General features: G+C 35.9%; 1 protein-coding gene and 1 non-coding gene across 2 annotated transcripts; both read left to right on the top strand.

Annotated features, from left to right (window-relative positions):
- Positions 1-425: 425 nt before the first annotated feature.
- Positions 426-5,559, top strand: LOC110094712 (RHOMBOID-like protein 2). Its single transcript, XM_020820010.2, has 5 exons — positions 426-929; positions 3,383-3,546; positions 3,885-4,051; positions 4,256-4,506; positions 5,182-5,559. Exons 1-5 carry the CDS (start codon positions 607-609, stop codon positions 5,291-5,293), a joined length of 1,017 nt encoding a protein of 338 aa, XP_020675669.1. The 5' UTR covers positions 426-606; the 3' UTR covers positions 5,294-5,559.
- Positions 5,560-10,836: 5,277 nt separating this feature from the next.
- Positions 10,837-10,910, top strand: TRNAV-AAC. The gene has a single exon. It is a non-coding gene; the product is annotated as a tRNA-Val (tRNA).
- Positions 10,911-13,621: the final 2,711 nt, after the last annotated feature.

Here is a 13,621-nt window from a genome sequence, read left to right as displayed (position 1 = left end):
ATCAACCATTTATTTTATTCTTAAAGATTGGCATTATTTCATTTAGGCAGATAAAAATATCTTCAGAATATTTTTTATCAAATAAAAAAAGTCGTTTACTTTTCCCAACCAAAAAACTCTAATTATTATACTAATAGCTCTTTCTGACGTCTTCTACAACAGGTTCTCCACCAACCTTATTAACTATGCAAACAAACAAAAGAGGCCCTTCATCTCGAAATCTCTATGGAATTATTGTAAGGGTAAAAAAAATAATAAAGAATAATTATTCTCCTCCAAAGAGTAGCATGCGCACGGGAAGTAATACAGCTAGCTAATTATGTTTATTAATTACAGATAATTACTTAATAATCCTATCGGTTCTACGGGTTAATTCTTCCCCGGGTCGAACCCGTCCGCCCAAAATATAAAATACTGCCCACTTTCGCTTCTACCTTCTCCACCTTTCACTCAGATAACCGCCTCCTTAGCTGCAGCAGCTTCTTCTTCTTCTTCAGTTTCTGCTTTTCCCGATTTCTCAAGCTACTCCCTTCCCTCTTCTCTCTCTTCTGCTTTAACCTTATCCACTCTCATACCTTCTTACGATTTCTCTGTCAAGCTGCAGTGATGTCTAACATCGACATGGAGCGCGGCGGCGGAGTGAGGAACGGAAAAGGGAGGGGCGGCCGGGTCGGTGGCCAAAACGAAGTGGTGGCGGCGGAGCCGTCTCAGTTTTATTACCATTCTGATTCGATGGTGAAGAGGGAATGGACGCCGTGGATCGTGCCGTTGTTTGTGGCGGCGAACGTGGCGTTCTTTGTGGTGGCCATGTATATGAACAATTGCCCCGCTCACTCCAATTTCTACGGATCCTGTGTGGCGAGATTTCTCCATCGATTCTCCTTTCAGCCGCTGCATGAGAATCCCCTCTTTGGCCCCTCTTCCTCCACGTGAGTAGAATTCGGGAACTTTTATCGTCCAATTTTGGTTTAGGTGGAGTTTTAATTGTGGAAAGATTCGATTCTTTTTTTGTTTTGGTATCAGCCTAAATCGGTATTATTGTAGCCGGTGGAGGTAAACCCCTTTTGCTTTTTTTCTTCCGTCGGTTATGCAAGAAAACTTATTTTAATTCTTTTAGATCTGATTCCATCAACCTAATCCATTTTTATTAATAAATTCCTTAGTTTTCAATCTGCTTGTGCCGTAACGAATGCCTCAGTGAGATTGTGAAGAATTAACTCAGTCCAGTGATCTTAAATTTGGTGTCGATGCCTCTCAATTCTGTCAGTAATTCAAAGTCAATATCGGTGTTCCTTGTTCTAACCTCAAAGTATTCAGCAACTGGAAAAATGGTTTACTGCTTGCTAGTAGATTTCATATAAATATCGTTGTAGCTGTTTAATCAAATTTGTGCCTATTGATTTTCTTCATTGTTAAGAACTTGCTTAAATCATTGGATAGAAGGGGAAAACTGTTCATTGCTTCTCTTGGAAATCATTTTCTAGAGTTTGGTTGAATATTATCGTGCTTAGTTTACCAAAACATCTTGATACTGTTTGATTATTAATGTAATTTGCCTCTTTTTTTTTCCATCTGAGCCTGTTGATGGCTCTATTTTATTGGGTATTTCCTATTAAGATAATGCTACCATATTATCCGTTCATCTGCTTTGTTAAAACGGCGAATGACTTGCCGCTTATGGCGTGTTTTACTAGTTTGGTGGTTCAAAGTTTAATTTGAAGATATTTGAGTGATGAATAATAGATGATACTTCTACAAGGTTCTTTTAGCTGTGATAATTATACTTCATATGAGAGGCTGACTAAATAGTAGTGGCATAGCTAGAAATTTTTACAGGGGGGCTCAACTTTATTCTTGCTTCAGCAGTTTTTTATATTCAGATTCAATTAATCACTTTATTGTTTATATGTATTATGGATGAAGATAAAAAAATACTTTTCTTAGAAGATGATATTCAACAAAGGTGGATGAGATATTTTGCTAAACTTTTTAATGAAGATTGTGAAAAATAAGATTGACTATAGTGACCTTAGCTCCCTAAATAAAAATAAAGATTTATGTTTTTATTGGCTTATTAGTAAAACTGAAATTAGAGAGGTTTTAAAGAAAATGAAGGGTGGAAAAGCTGTTGGACCTGATGATATTCCAATAGAGGTGTGGTAATGCTTAGGAGATGAAGGAATTTCTTAGCTTACTAAAGCCTTAACCCCATATCTTTTTGCTTTAGTCATGGATGTTCTCACTAGATATTTGCAGGAGGATATACCTTGGTGTATGCTTTTTGCTGATGATATTCTTCTTGTTGATAAGACTAGAGAGGGAGATAAAGGTAAACTTGAATTATAGAGGTCAACCTTAGAGTCTGAAGGTTTTCGCTTGAGTAAATCTAAAACGGAATACATGGAGTGTAATTTTAGTAGTAATAGACCTAGTGAAGGGATTGTGACTTTGAGCAATCAAGTCATTAATAAGAGTACACGTTTTAGATATCTTGGATCTATTGTTCAGAGTGATGGTGAAATAGATGGGGATATTATCAGCAGAATTCAAGTTGGTTGGTTGAAGTGGAGGAATGCATCGGGCTTGCTATGTGATAGATATGTACCCCTCAAACTTAAGGAAAAATTCTATAAGATGGTAGTGAGGCCTGCAATGCTTTATGGTGCCGAATGTTGGCTATTAAAAGAGAAGTATAATACTAAGTTAAGTGTGGCAGAGATGAGGATGCTCAGGTGGATGAGTGGCTTTACCCTTAGAGATAGGATGCGAAATGAGCATATACGTGAAAAGGTTGGAATAGCTTCAGTAGAAGATAAGATTAGAGAGAGTCGCCTTAGATGGTTTGGTCACATAAAACGGCAGCCTTCCGATGACCCGGTTAGGAGAGTAGGGGTATTAGATTTGACTTATGTTAAGAAAGGTAGGGGTAGACCTAAAAAGACTTGGTTAGAAAATATTAGGAATGACATTTCTTTATTAGATTTAAATGATAATTGTATTTCATTTTAAAATCTAAATGAAGATATGCTTGCAAATTTTATTATTCAAAATTCAATAAAAATAAAACATATTTTTAAGATATAAAATATGTTGTATTTCATTTTAAAATCTAAACAAAATAAAATAAAAAATCAAAATTGATCCTAAATGGCACCTTCAAAAATGAGTTCATTTTAATTCTACTGTATTACAGCTGAGCTTTTTATTGGGCAAATCATCAATGGACTGGCCTAACCTAATTAATACTTTTGCTTATGATTGCATCTTAGATTTTGAAGGGCGTACTGTTAGGAAGGTTTAATCAGTGTAGTTAGCGAGATAACAATTTTCTAATAGTTTATAAAAGACATGCTTTGACTTAAATGTCTACCTTTGTTTTAAGATTGGAGAAGTTGGGAGCTCTTGTATGGGACAAAATTGTTCATCAACATCAAGGATGGAGGCTTATTACGTGCATTTGGTTGCATGCCGGTGTTATCCACTTGTTGGCCAATATGTTCAGTCTGGTTTTTATTGGGATTCGCCTTGAGCAGCAATTTGGTTTTGGTAAGCTTTATTGTGTCGTATTTCTGATATCATATAGGCTTCGTTTGGGACGGCCTTCTTACTGCTTCTTAAAGCAGCTTTCTAGTAAAAAAATTAAAAATTTTGGACTAAAAAACTGCTTTAAGAAGAAGTAAGAAAGCCACCCCAAATGAAGCCCATAGAGTAAATGCTGAGTTTGTAATTTACATATAGGAAAGAACTTGTTATGAATACTCCTTTCTCTTTGAATCTATTACTCTTTTCCCAACTTTATATTGTGGGAAGTTGAAATTTTAACAGCATTAGTATGTTTTGCCATTATCCTGTTTTTTTAACGTTATGTTTTGATCTTTTTGAAGCGCGTATAGGTATAATATACCTTCTCTCTGGGTTTGGAGGTAGCATTCTGTCTACACTTTTCATCAGGACGAACAATATATCCGTTGGTGCTTCGGGAGCTTTGTTTGGGCTTCTTGGAGCAATGCTATCAGAGCTGATAACAAACTGGAGCATCTATACCAACAAAGTAAAATTTAGATCTTTTGCATTTAAGGTTTCATTTGGGACGACTTTCTTACTGCTTCTTAAAGCAACTTTCCAGTATAAAAATTAAAAATTTTGTATTAAAAAATTGCTTTAAGAAACCGTAAAAAAGCCGTCTCAAACAAAGCCTAAGTTTGTATCACTTCAGTATTTAACTTCATGGATCACTTTTGTTTTCTTTTTTAAGGCTGCAGCTCTATTTACACTGTTGGCAATCACTGTGATCAATCTGGCTATTGGAATACTTCCCCATGTTGACAATTTTGCTCATATTGGAGGCTTTTTATCTGGTTTCCTTCTGGGATTTGTCATGTTGCTCCGACCTCAGTTTGGTTGGATTGAACGCCACAATCTTCCTGCTGCAAGTCAGGTCAAATCAAAGCACAAGGTTTACCAGTATGTTCTGTGTGTGATTGCCCTGCTTTTGCTGATAGCTGGGTAAGCATTTTGTAGTTTTGCCTCTTTGCTTCTTGTACACAGATATCTTATCTTTATTTTTTGTTTTCCGTTAGTTTCAACTTTTTTCCCCCACTAAACTGACCTTCTAAAGATTGCTTACTTGTTAATAACCACTTATTTGAATGCTTGATATTCCTCTGCTCCCAGCATCAATTACCATACTTATACTCTTTCTCTCATCTGAATGAAATTTGTCAAACCTTTTGGGGTTTACTGTTTTTCTTTCTTAGAGCATCTCCAACTGAAAACCCCATTTTTCACTCTAAAATGCTGTAAAACTTCAAAATGCAGTAGTTCATCTCCAATGGAATTCCATTTTTCTTTCTTCACGCACTTCTTTGTGAAGGTAACCATCTTTCTCCTATTTCACGCGCTTCCTGCGAAGCTAAGCCAAGGTAATCACTTTTTTTTATGTAGGTGAATAGTCTGACGCCAATATTGGCGCCGCACTGTTCACCTACCGATTTTTGGCGTGAGATTTGGAGTTTGAATGCAGAGATTCGCGAACGGCATACAATGGTATGCAGTTCGGTTGGAGATGATCTTAGGCTTCAAACTCGAGCCACATTGGCTTCGCATGAGTGAGAGAAAGAGAGAGAGAGAGATTTATCAAATTGTTGGCTATTATATGTACCTTGTTTCTTATATCTGCAGGTTTACTGTTGGTTTAGTGATGCTATTTAGAGGAGTTAATGCTAATGATCATTGCAAATGGTGCCACTATATAAACTGTGTACCCACATCGAGATGGAGTTGCGGGAATTGAACTATGAAGAATGAGAATCTCTCTTCTTTGAGCAGGACCGGAGTCTTTTGTAAATTTGCTTTTGCTGGTATTTTGAATATAGTTTAGATTGAATGTTGCGCTGCAGTTCAATTTGTTTGTAAATAGCTGAGAATCAGGTGATTTGATTCTTCAGTGGGACTAGCGATTTGAGGTGCGAGTGGTCTCTTACGCGGTACATATTTTATGTGTTGTTAGATCTGTTTCTTTTCTATATGATCTCAGTCATTCTGATTTTTTTTCTCTTACTTGAATGCCTTATATTCTCTACAGGAAAGGGATGCAAGACCAATAATTTTATTGATTTTTCAAAAATAAATATATGGATTGATCTTCTGTATTTTATAATTTTATAATAAGAGCTTATTTTTAACGTAATAAATGGAAAATTGCATTAGTCTAAGAAATGTGAGCAAATATTTTTTTCTTATTTGGCAATTTTCCATTCCATAATAGATAAAATAATTATTTAACACATTGATTTAATTTTTTATATATATAAAAAAAATTCAATTTATCATCAATTAAATAAACATTAAAAAATAATTTCTACTCAATTTCTTCCCAACCAAATAAGGAGATGCATATTAATTTTAATTCATTTCTTTTACATTTTTATTTATTTCATGTCTTATCTTTTATTTCTTTAAGTCAAACAGAATCTTTATGTTATTTTGATAAGATCAATAAATCAATAAGATTGAACTAACAAAATATAGTAAATCTTTATGTTATTTTGATAAAATGTATTGAATATTTAGATTGAGCTAACAAAATATAGTAGATCTTAGTAGTCATAGATCTATAATGAATTTTTTCGTTAGAGATTTAGTTGAGTCAAGTCAACTTGTGGTCAAAGTCAGACTTGACTTAGTAAATGGCATATGAGTCAAGCTTGAAAAACTAATAAGTAAATTTGAACTAACCCATCTCAACTTGAAAGCTCGTGCGGACGCTTTTTAAAAATTTGTTCATATAAAAATAAAATACTTATAAAATATATTAAAACTCAATTATTTTAGTATAAGGGTGTTAATATCCTATAAAATTTGTGTATCTTTTCTTAATTTAAGTGATTTTTTATTATTTTCATTTAATTTTTATTTTATTTTTAACATATTATCATAATGTTTTTTTGAATGAAAGCAATATTTTCTAGTTTTCTTATTTTTCACATAAAAAATATTATACTCCCAATTCAATTCTCTTATTTGTGTTATGCAATATTTCGAAAATTTCTTGATGTAGAAACATCCTAACTAAATGCAGCTTTAGGAACATGTTACCTAGTATCTTATATGATTTCTAGAATGTTCTTGCTAGCTTATATAAGCAATGTATCATAAGAAGGGGAGATGATGAATATTATTGATATGCCATCAAAAAATTATCTTTATCAGACCCGAATCTTGAGGCAAAAATCAAGTTGGAAACTTCAAAAATTAAATTCGGGATCATCTGAAATTCGTTTTCAGCAAACTTACATTCGAACTGATCGTCTCGAAAATACGCACCCAACGACACCAAATTCAACTCGATCCGAGCCCAAATGGGTCCAAATCGAAGACCCGAAGCACATTCGGAAGGTTTAATCCATAATTTAGATTACCAAACAATTTTCAAATAAAACATGCTTATTGTCGAATCGAGTGGCTCGATGAGACGAATCCAACGAGCCCAATATCACCAAATTCCGATATCATTAAGACCATCAAATGTCTGATGAACAGTTCACAATCAAGGGATTCAATATCAGCCGTCCATCCAATCTACTTCACATTTGCCCTTGATCCTCCCCCTATTTACGGGTCATGCCACTCTCAGAAAACTATTTACGGGTCATGCCACGTTTGGAAGTCAGGAGGAATTTCTGTTAAGTGGGGACCGATGCAAGAAGAAGAAGACAAGAGTAGGAGGGAAGAAACTCCTCCTCGACCACCGTCGGGATTCTGCCTGACTTCCAAACGACGTCCGAATTCCGTTTGACTTCCAAGTGACGCTGAAATTCCTACTGACTTCCAAGTGATGCCGGAATTTTGCCCCTTCCAAGTGACGTCGAAATTCGGCCCGACTTTCCAGTGATGCCGAAACTCTACCCGATCTCTAAATGACGCCTGAATTCTATCTAATCTCCAAGTGACTCTAGAGTTGTGCTCGAATACCATCTAACGTCGGAGTTTCCCCAGGCCGCTAACTGACGTCGGACTTCTACCCGACACATGAGCTCCACTCGTCGGCAGATTTCTATCCAACGCCGGACTTATGCCCATTATCGGGTTTTCGCAGGACATCTATCTGATGCTGGATTTTTGTCCATTGCTAGACTTTTACCTGACACAATCCTTCTAACCTTCGTCGCCAGACAACTATTTTTATGACCTCGATCGCCCGCCGACTACGGTCCTTCTGATTTCTGTCGCCCACCGACTACAGTCCTTTCGACCTCCGTTGCCCGCCGACTATGGTCCTTCCAACTTATGTTGCCTATCGACTACGGTCCTTTCGACCAAACAAACATGTCAACAATGATTCTTTGTATTCTCACCATGTAATGTACTCTATAAGATGTACATCAAGTTAAGGCCTTCCCCCAAGGAAGGGCCTCATTTGTAATCAACAACAATACTAGTGGATTCATTCAAACTGGGCTATACCCTATGATTTTCCCCCCTTTTTCAGGAGTTTTGTGACGCCCCAAGCATCCATAGTGAAAGGATTCGTCGACAGTCTTGATCAACCATCACTTCCTACTCCATTGCTCTGACCTGAAATTGTTAACCACATATAATGAGCTTCAAAAAGCCCAGCAGGTCACCTAATACCTATAACTGAAATCAAAACACAGTACTGAAACAATATGCATGTCAATCAATCAGATCCATAACAGTCAGTTGCACATGATCAATGAATCTATGCAGCAGATACGAAAATCAGTACAGAAATAGAAATTAAAGCATAAATAATAGACTCTCAAAATCATCAATGATAGAATCAGTGAACAGTAGAAATCAAATCAATAAAATCATATAAATCAATCAAATCAATACATCAATAATCACGTGCTATAAGAATCAATACAATGAATCAATGTATCAGTGGATCAGTAGTATCGGTATCAGTATCTGTAGTATCAATAGTATCCATGAATCAATGAATCCATAATATCGATAAATCAATAATATCGGTATCTGTATCCATGAATCAATACAATATCCATATCCATATCGGTGTCGGTATCCAGTGACATGAATAACATGCAATATCAATGAAATCGTACAGTAACAGTAAACCCGTAAATCCTTCAGTAAATCCATTCAGTAATAAATCAATTCAATACAATAAATCCGTCAATATCAATAAATCAATAAATCCATTCGCTAACAATAATTCCTTCGATATCAATCATGCGTAGGGTAATCAATAAATCAATCAGTAATCAATAGATCAATTCATATCAGGAAATCCATACAAGTCAATGTCAATAAAATCCATAATGAGATCATAAGGACAATACTGTACACATGCAATTCAATATAATAGTCTTACTGAACAAGTACAATCACTAGCTATTAAGGTGTTTTTAAATTCAATAATCCATAGTGCTGTTGTAGAAATCCATAAATATATCCGTTGGCTCAATAAGAGTCGTCACTCTGTGCCCGTCGGCTGCCCGTCGGCATAATAATCTCCTTAATATAACTGCCAATCGTTATATCAATGATCAATAGAGGATATCGCCAAACCCTTTTTAAAGGAAAGCCCGTCAGCCCACCATCCTGTACAGGTCACGTCAATCTCCAACCAACGGTTCAACCAATCTTCACTTGTCTTTCAGTAACAATAACAATAATTTAATCATATAAGCCCATAGTGCTGTTGTAGAAATCCATAAATATATCTGTTGGCTCAATAAGAGTCGTCACTCTGTGCCCGTCGGTTGCCCGTCGGCATAATAATCTCCTTATAACTCCCAATCGTTATATCAATGATCAAAAGAGGATATCGCCAAATCCTTTTTAAAGGAAAGCTTGTCAGCCCACCATCCTGTATAGGTCAAGTCAATCTCCAACCAACGGTTCAACCAGTCTTCACTTGTCTTTCAGTAACAATAATAATAATTCAATCATATAAGCACATTCATATGCATATCAATAAGGTAATCTAATTAATAAATTCAATTTAGCTCAATGTAGAAAACTCCTTAAAATATCGTATAGTAGACAGACGTCGTTTCAAAATGCACAGTTCCCGAAAATTATCAAATTATCAGAAATCGAATAAAATAACGTTTCAAAGCTTTACTTGTACTGAAGCAACATTTTTCAACATCCTGATAATTTCCTATTCGATAAAAATCGCACAGAACTCAAAATTACCGATAGAAACTTTACAGAAGATACTCAAATCGTGCAGAAATATCATATCAGAAACATATCAAAAGTTGCGCGGTAAAACTTTCGTCAATACAAAATAATATGCGTTATTTGGTAACGGAAACACAAAACTGAGCACAGAATTATCAAAACTGGAAATCTTCAAAATCAGAAATAGGATTCGGAGTCCTTACTGCGAGATAAATAAATCTTCCAACTGCGTCGTAGGACGAAAAGCGCTCCGCGGCCTCCAAAACCAAGCTTCTTCTTTCTCTTTCCTTCTCTTTCTCTCTCCTGCCTTTTCTCTCTCTTCAAAATGATCCAAAATATCTCAAATCGGATATTTATCAAGCAGGATCGTCCAGGACGATGCCCAGATCATCCCGGGACGAACTACTCTGGTCACGGATCGTACAGACGAAATTAATTCAAATTTATTTCGTCCCTGGACGAAACTCTCGGGTTCAGTTCGTCCCGACGGTTCGTCCCGACCCTTCCAGGTTCGTACAGATGAACTAAGGCCAGTTCGTACGGACTAACAGCACTAAAAAAAGCAGCTTTTGAGGGGTTTTATAAGTTTTCCACGTAAAAATATTGGTGTCTCTAGTGAATAACGCACCCAATCTTTTTATCTGTATGTGTGCTGGATCTTCGTACAACATTAAGACATTAAACTTTATATTTCTCTACCGTCGCGAATACTCCAGGACGCAACAATTATAATGTTTTGAAGCCTTGATCTTTTTAGTTTCCTAGTTCTATGTATCTCTTCTTGCATGTCCTTCTATTGGATCCTACCTACTTAATTTCTCAGCCTACCTCCATAAAGTTTTTGACACAAAATTTTTAGCTTTAGATCTAAATATCACTTGATTTGCTAAGAAAGTAGCTCATCTTTAAAAATTATTGCAATATTATTGGATTAATATATGCTATATAGATTAATGAAATGCTCTTTCATGGACTAAATAATTCCATGAGATTCGGCTCAACATTTTTAAAATGTTGAATAAAGGAAAAACGTTATTATTTGTGCTTATTATTATTTTAGTATTAGTTAAAATGATATATCATGCAATCTGAATTCTTAAACTAATTATCGGCTTAAAGTTTTCTCTACTAATAAAATTTGTTATGCGAGAAGAAGCAGTTGGTGTCGTGGTGTAGTTGGTTATCACGTCAGTCTAACACACTGAAGGTCTCCGGTTCGAACCCGGGCGACGCCAATTTTCAAATATCTTTTTAGTTTTTGATGAGCGGAGAAACGTGAATGGTGTTTAATGGGACAAAAATTGGGTGAGAAAAATACTAGTTAAAAGCTTCATATAAAGCAAAATAATTTTTTTTATGTATTTAAAATGCTTCAATAGGATAAAATGTATGTCATTTATATTATTATTTTTTATTTTTAATATATAAATAATTGTTATCGCACTTACCTTAAAATCATATTGATTTTAAAGCTCTTCCACATTAAAATTTTGAAAAGAATTTTTTCTCCTTTTATTTTCTTTCTCTCATTATATGAGCGCTCTTGTTAGTGATCACTAGTGACCCAGATCAACAACTAATGACCCCAAATAATCCATCTTTCTTTCATGGGTGGAATTTTTATTGCGTCCTCCCACCTGACGTAGAGATGCGTCCTCCCAATGCCAAAAAACACGATTTTTGCTCGGTATTGCTAGATATTATTTGGTAATAAAGAGGAATATCATCATGTGAAGACCAATACCGAGTTATACCGAGCTATACCGAGCAATACCGAGCACATAACGAGTTTTCTCTAGAAAAAACTACGTATTTTTTGTATTGCTCGGTATAGCTCGGTATTGGTCTTCACATGATGATATTCCTCGTTATTGTTTGGTATTGCTCGATATTTGCTTGGCATTTCTCATTTTTTAGCGCGATTTTAGCTCTGGGAGGACGCATCTCTGCGTCAGGTGGGAGGACGCAATAAAAATTCCCATGGGTGACACACATTAGTGATTATCTTCTCTCATATATTTTGATGCAAAATACTCTCGTGTTTTTTTGTTTTTTTTTGTTTTTTTGAAGAAAACAGAAATGCTATATTAAAAAGCTGAAAGCAAATTACAACTAACTAATATCCGACTCCTCCTCTAACAATTTAATAAAGGATAGAGGGATATTATTCCAAGTTTCATCATCCCAAAGAAAAGAGTTAAAACAAGCATAATTAGCACAAAAATCAGCTAGTTTATTTCTCTCCCTATCAACATAATTAAAGATAACATAATAAAAAAAAGATCTATAGTATTGTAGTTACCTGCAGCCATTTCTTTCTTGATAAGATTGATTACGTTCTTGTTATCTCTTTCAATAATCAAGCCTTTGTACTCCAACATCCATTCTTTGATCATATGTTTTAAAGAAGTGATGGCTAGAAGTTCTAATGCAGCTAAATCCCAATGAATGAGTTTATTATTGAAGGCCAACAGTAGTCTACCATGATGATCTCTGAATACTCCTCCTATGCCCGCCTTATAGGAGTTGTGTAGTGCCGCGTCTATGTTGACTTTGATCCAATCAGGTGGAGGAGGGTGCCAAGAATTCGACAACCTAGTTGGTTGATTAGCATCCTCAAAGCCTGAGCTTGAGCAGGTATAGAATTTTGTACTTGCAGTATAGCTAACAGCCTCAGAAGCTATTATTAACGAACTGGGATTCTTCATCTCATGAACAAACTGGTTCCTTGCTTTCCTTGCAAAATACTTTCGTTAATGAGAACTATTTGGCTACATTATTGCCAACTTACCCTTTTATGTTCAATTACATCTGTTACGAGGTCCCTCCTTTCTGGCATTTAAGCCTATGATTGATCCTCAAGGTAATCAAAAGCAAAGCAAATATTAATATTTCTCATTTTTTCTAAATGCGTAGTTATCATGGCTATTTATATAAATATAAGTGCAATTCAACATGTTTCTTTTAGGTAAGGGTGTCAATTTTGGGTCACCGGTCAGGTTCGGGTCTAACCCGAAACTATTCGGGTCAACCCGAACCCGACCCATTTTTTGAAAACGGGTCAGTTTCCTGACCCGAACCGACCCGCTTCGGGTCTGGGTCAACCTGACACGACCCGAATGACCCGTTTTCCAAAAAAATTGCTAATTTTTGGGTCAAATGGGTCTATCTTCTCTTTTTAGGGTAAAAAATGGGTATATCTCCTCTTTTTCGGGTCAAAAACGGGTCAAAATTGGATTTTTGGATCAAAGTTGGGTCAATTTCGGGCCAAAGTGTTAACCCGAACCTAACCCGATTTTTGAAACGGATTGAAATGTTTAATCCGAAACAGCACGAATTGGTACATGGGTGGGTGCGGGTAATGGGTACCCAATACAGGGCTCTGCTGATCATTTCAACCATAAATTAGGACAGTTCATCAGATAATTAGAGTTGAACATCTTGGTCATTCAATATCTTTTAAAGATCTCAATGTTTTACATAGTAATATTAAGAAAGATGAGCATGCAAAACTACCATTTTGAATATATAGAATTATTGATTCTTTATATATTTATGATGGGACATAAGCTGATCATCAAAGTCCTATATGGGGTCCTGGTTGGGTACCCATTAGGTAATCATGCTTTATTCGGACAGGCTTCGCCCACCCACGTCCACCCATTATGACTTTCGAGATATCATACCCACCTATACCTACCCACTTTTCATGCTTTTTGAATGCAGTCTGCCACAGACTGATGGCCTTGAGGCTTGTTGCCCTTTGCTATGATTGCAAACTTTCAAGTCGCATATCAGATTTTACCATAGTCGTAGCTTAGTTAAGAGTAGCACACTATATAGTGAGGATTGTAATAATATAAGATATACGATGATTAGCAATGTAAATCGATTTATCCGTCGATATTGGGTATCCACTCATACCCACCCAATGGGTATGGGTGGG

Source organism: Dendrobium catenatum, unplaced genomic scaffold (assembly GCF_001605985.2).
Source record: "Dendrobium catenatum unplaced genomic scaffold, ASM160598v2 fragScaff_scaffold_243, whole genome shotgun sequence".
Lineage (NCBI taxonomy): Eukaryota > Viridiplantae > Streptophyta > Magnoliopsida > Asparagales > Orchidaceae > Dendrobium > Dendrobium catenatum.
This window is presented reverse-complemented; position numbering and strand designations above follow the sequence as displayed.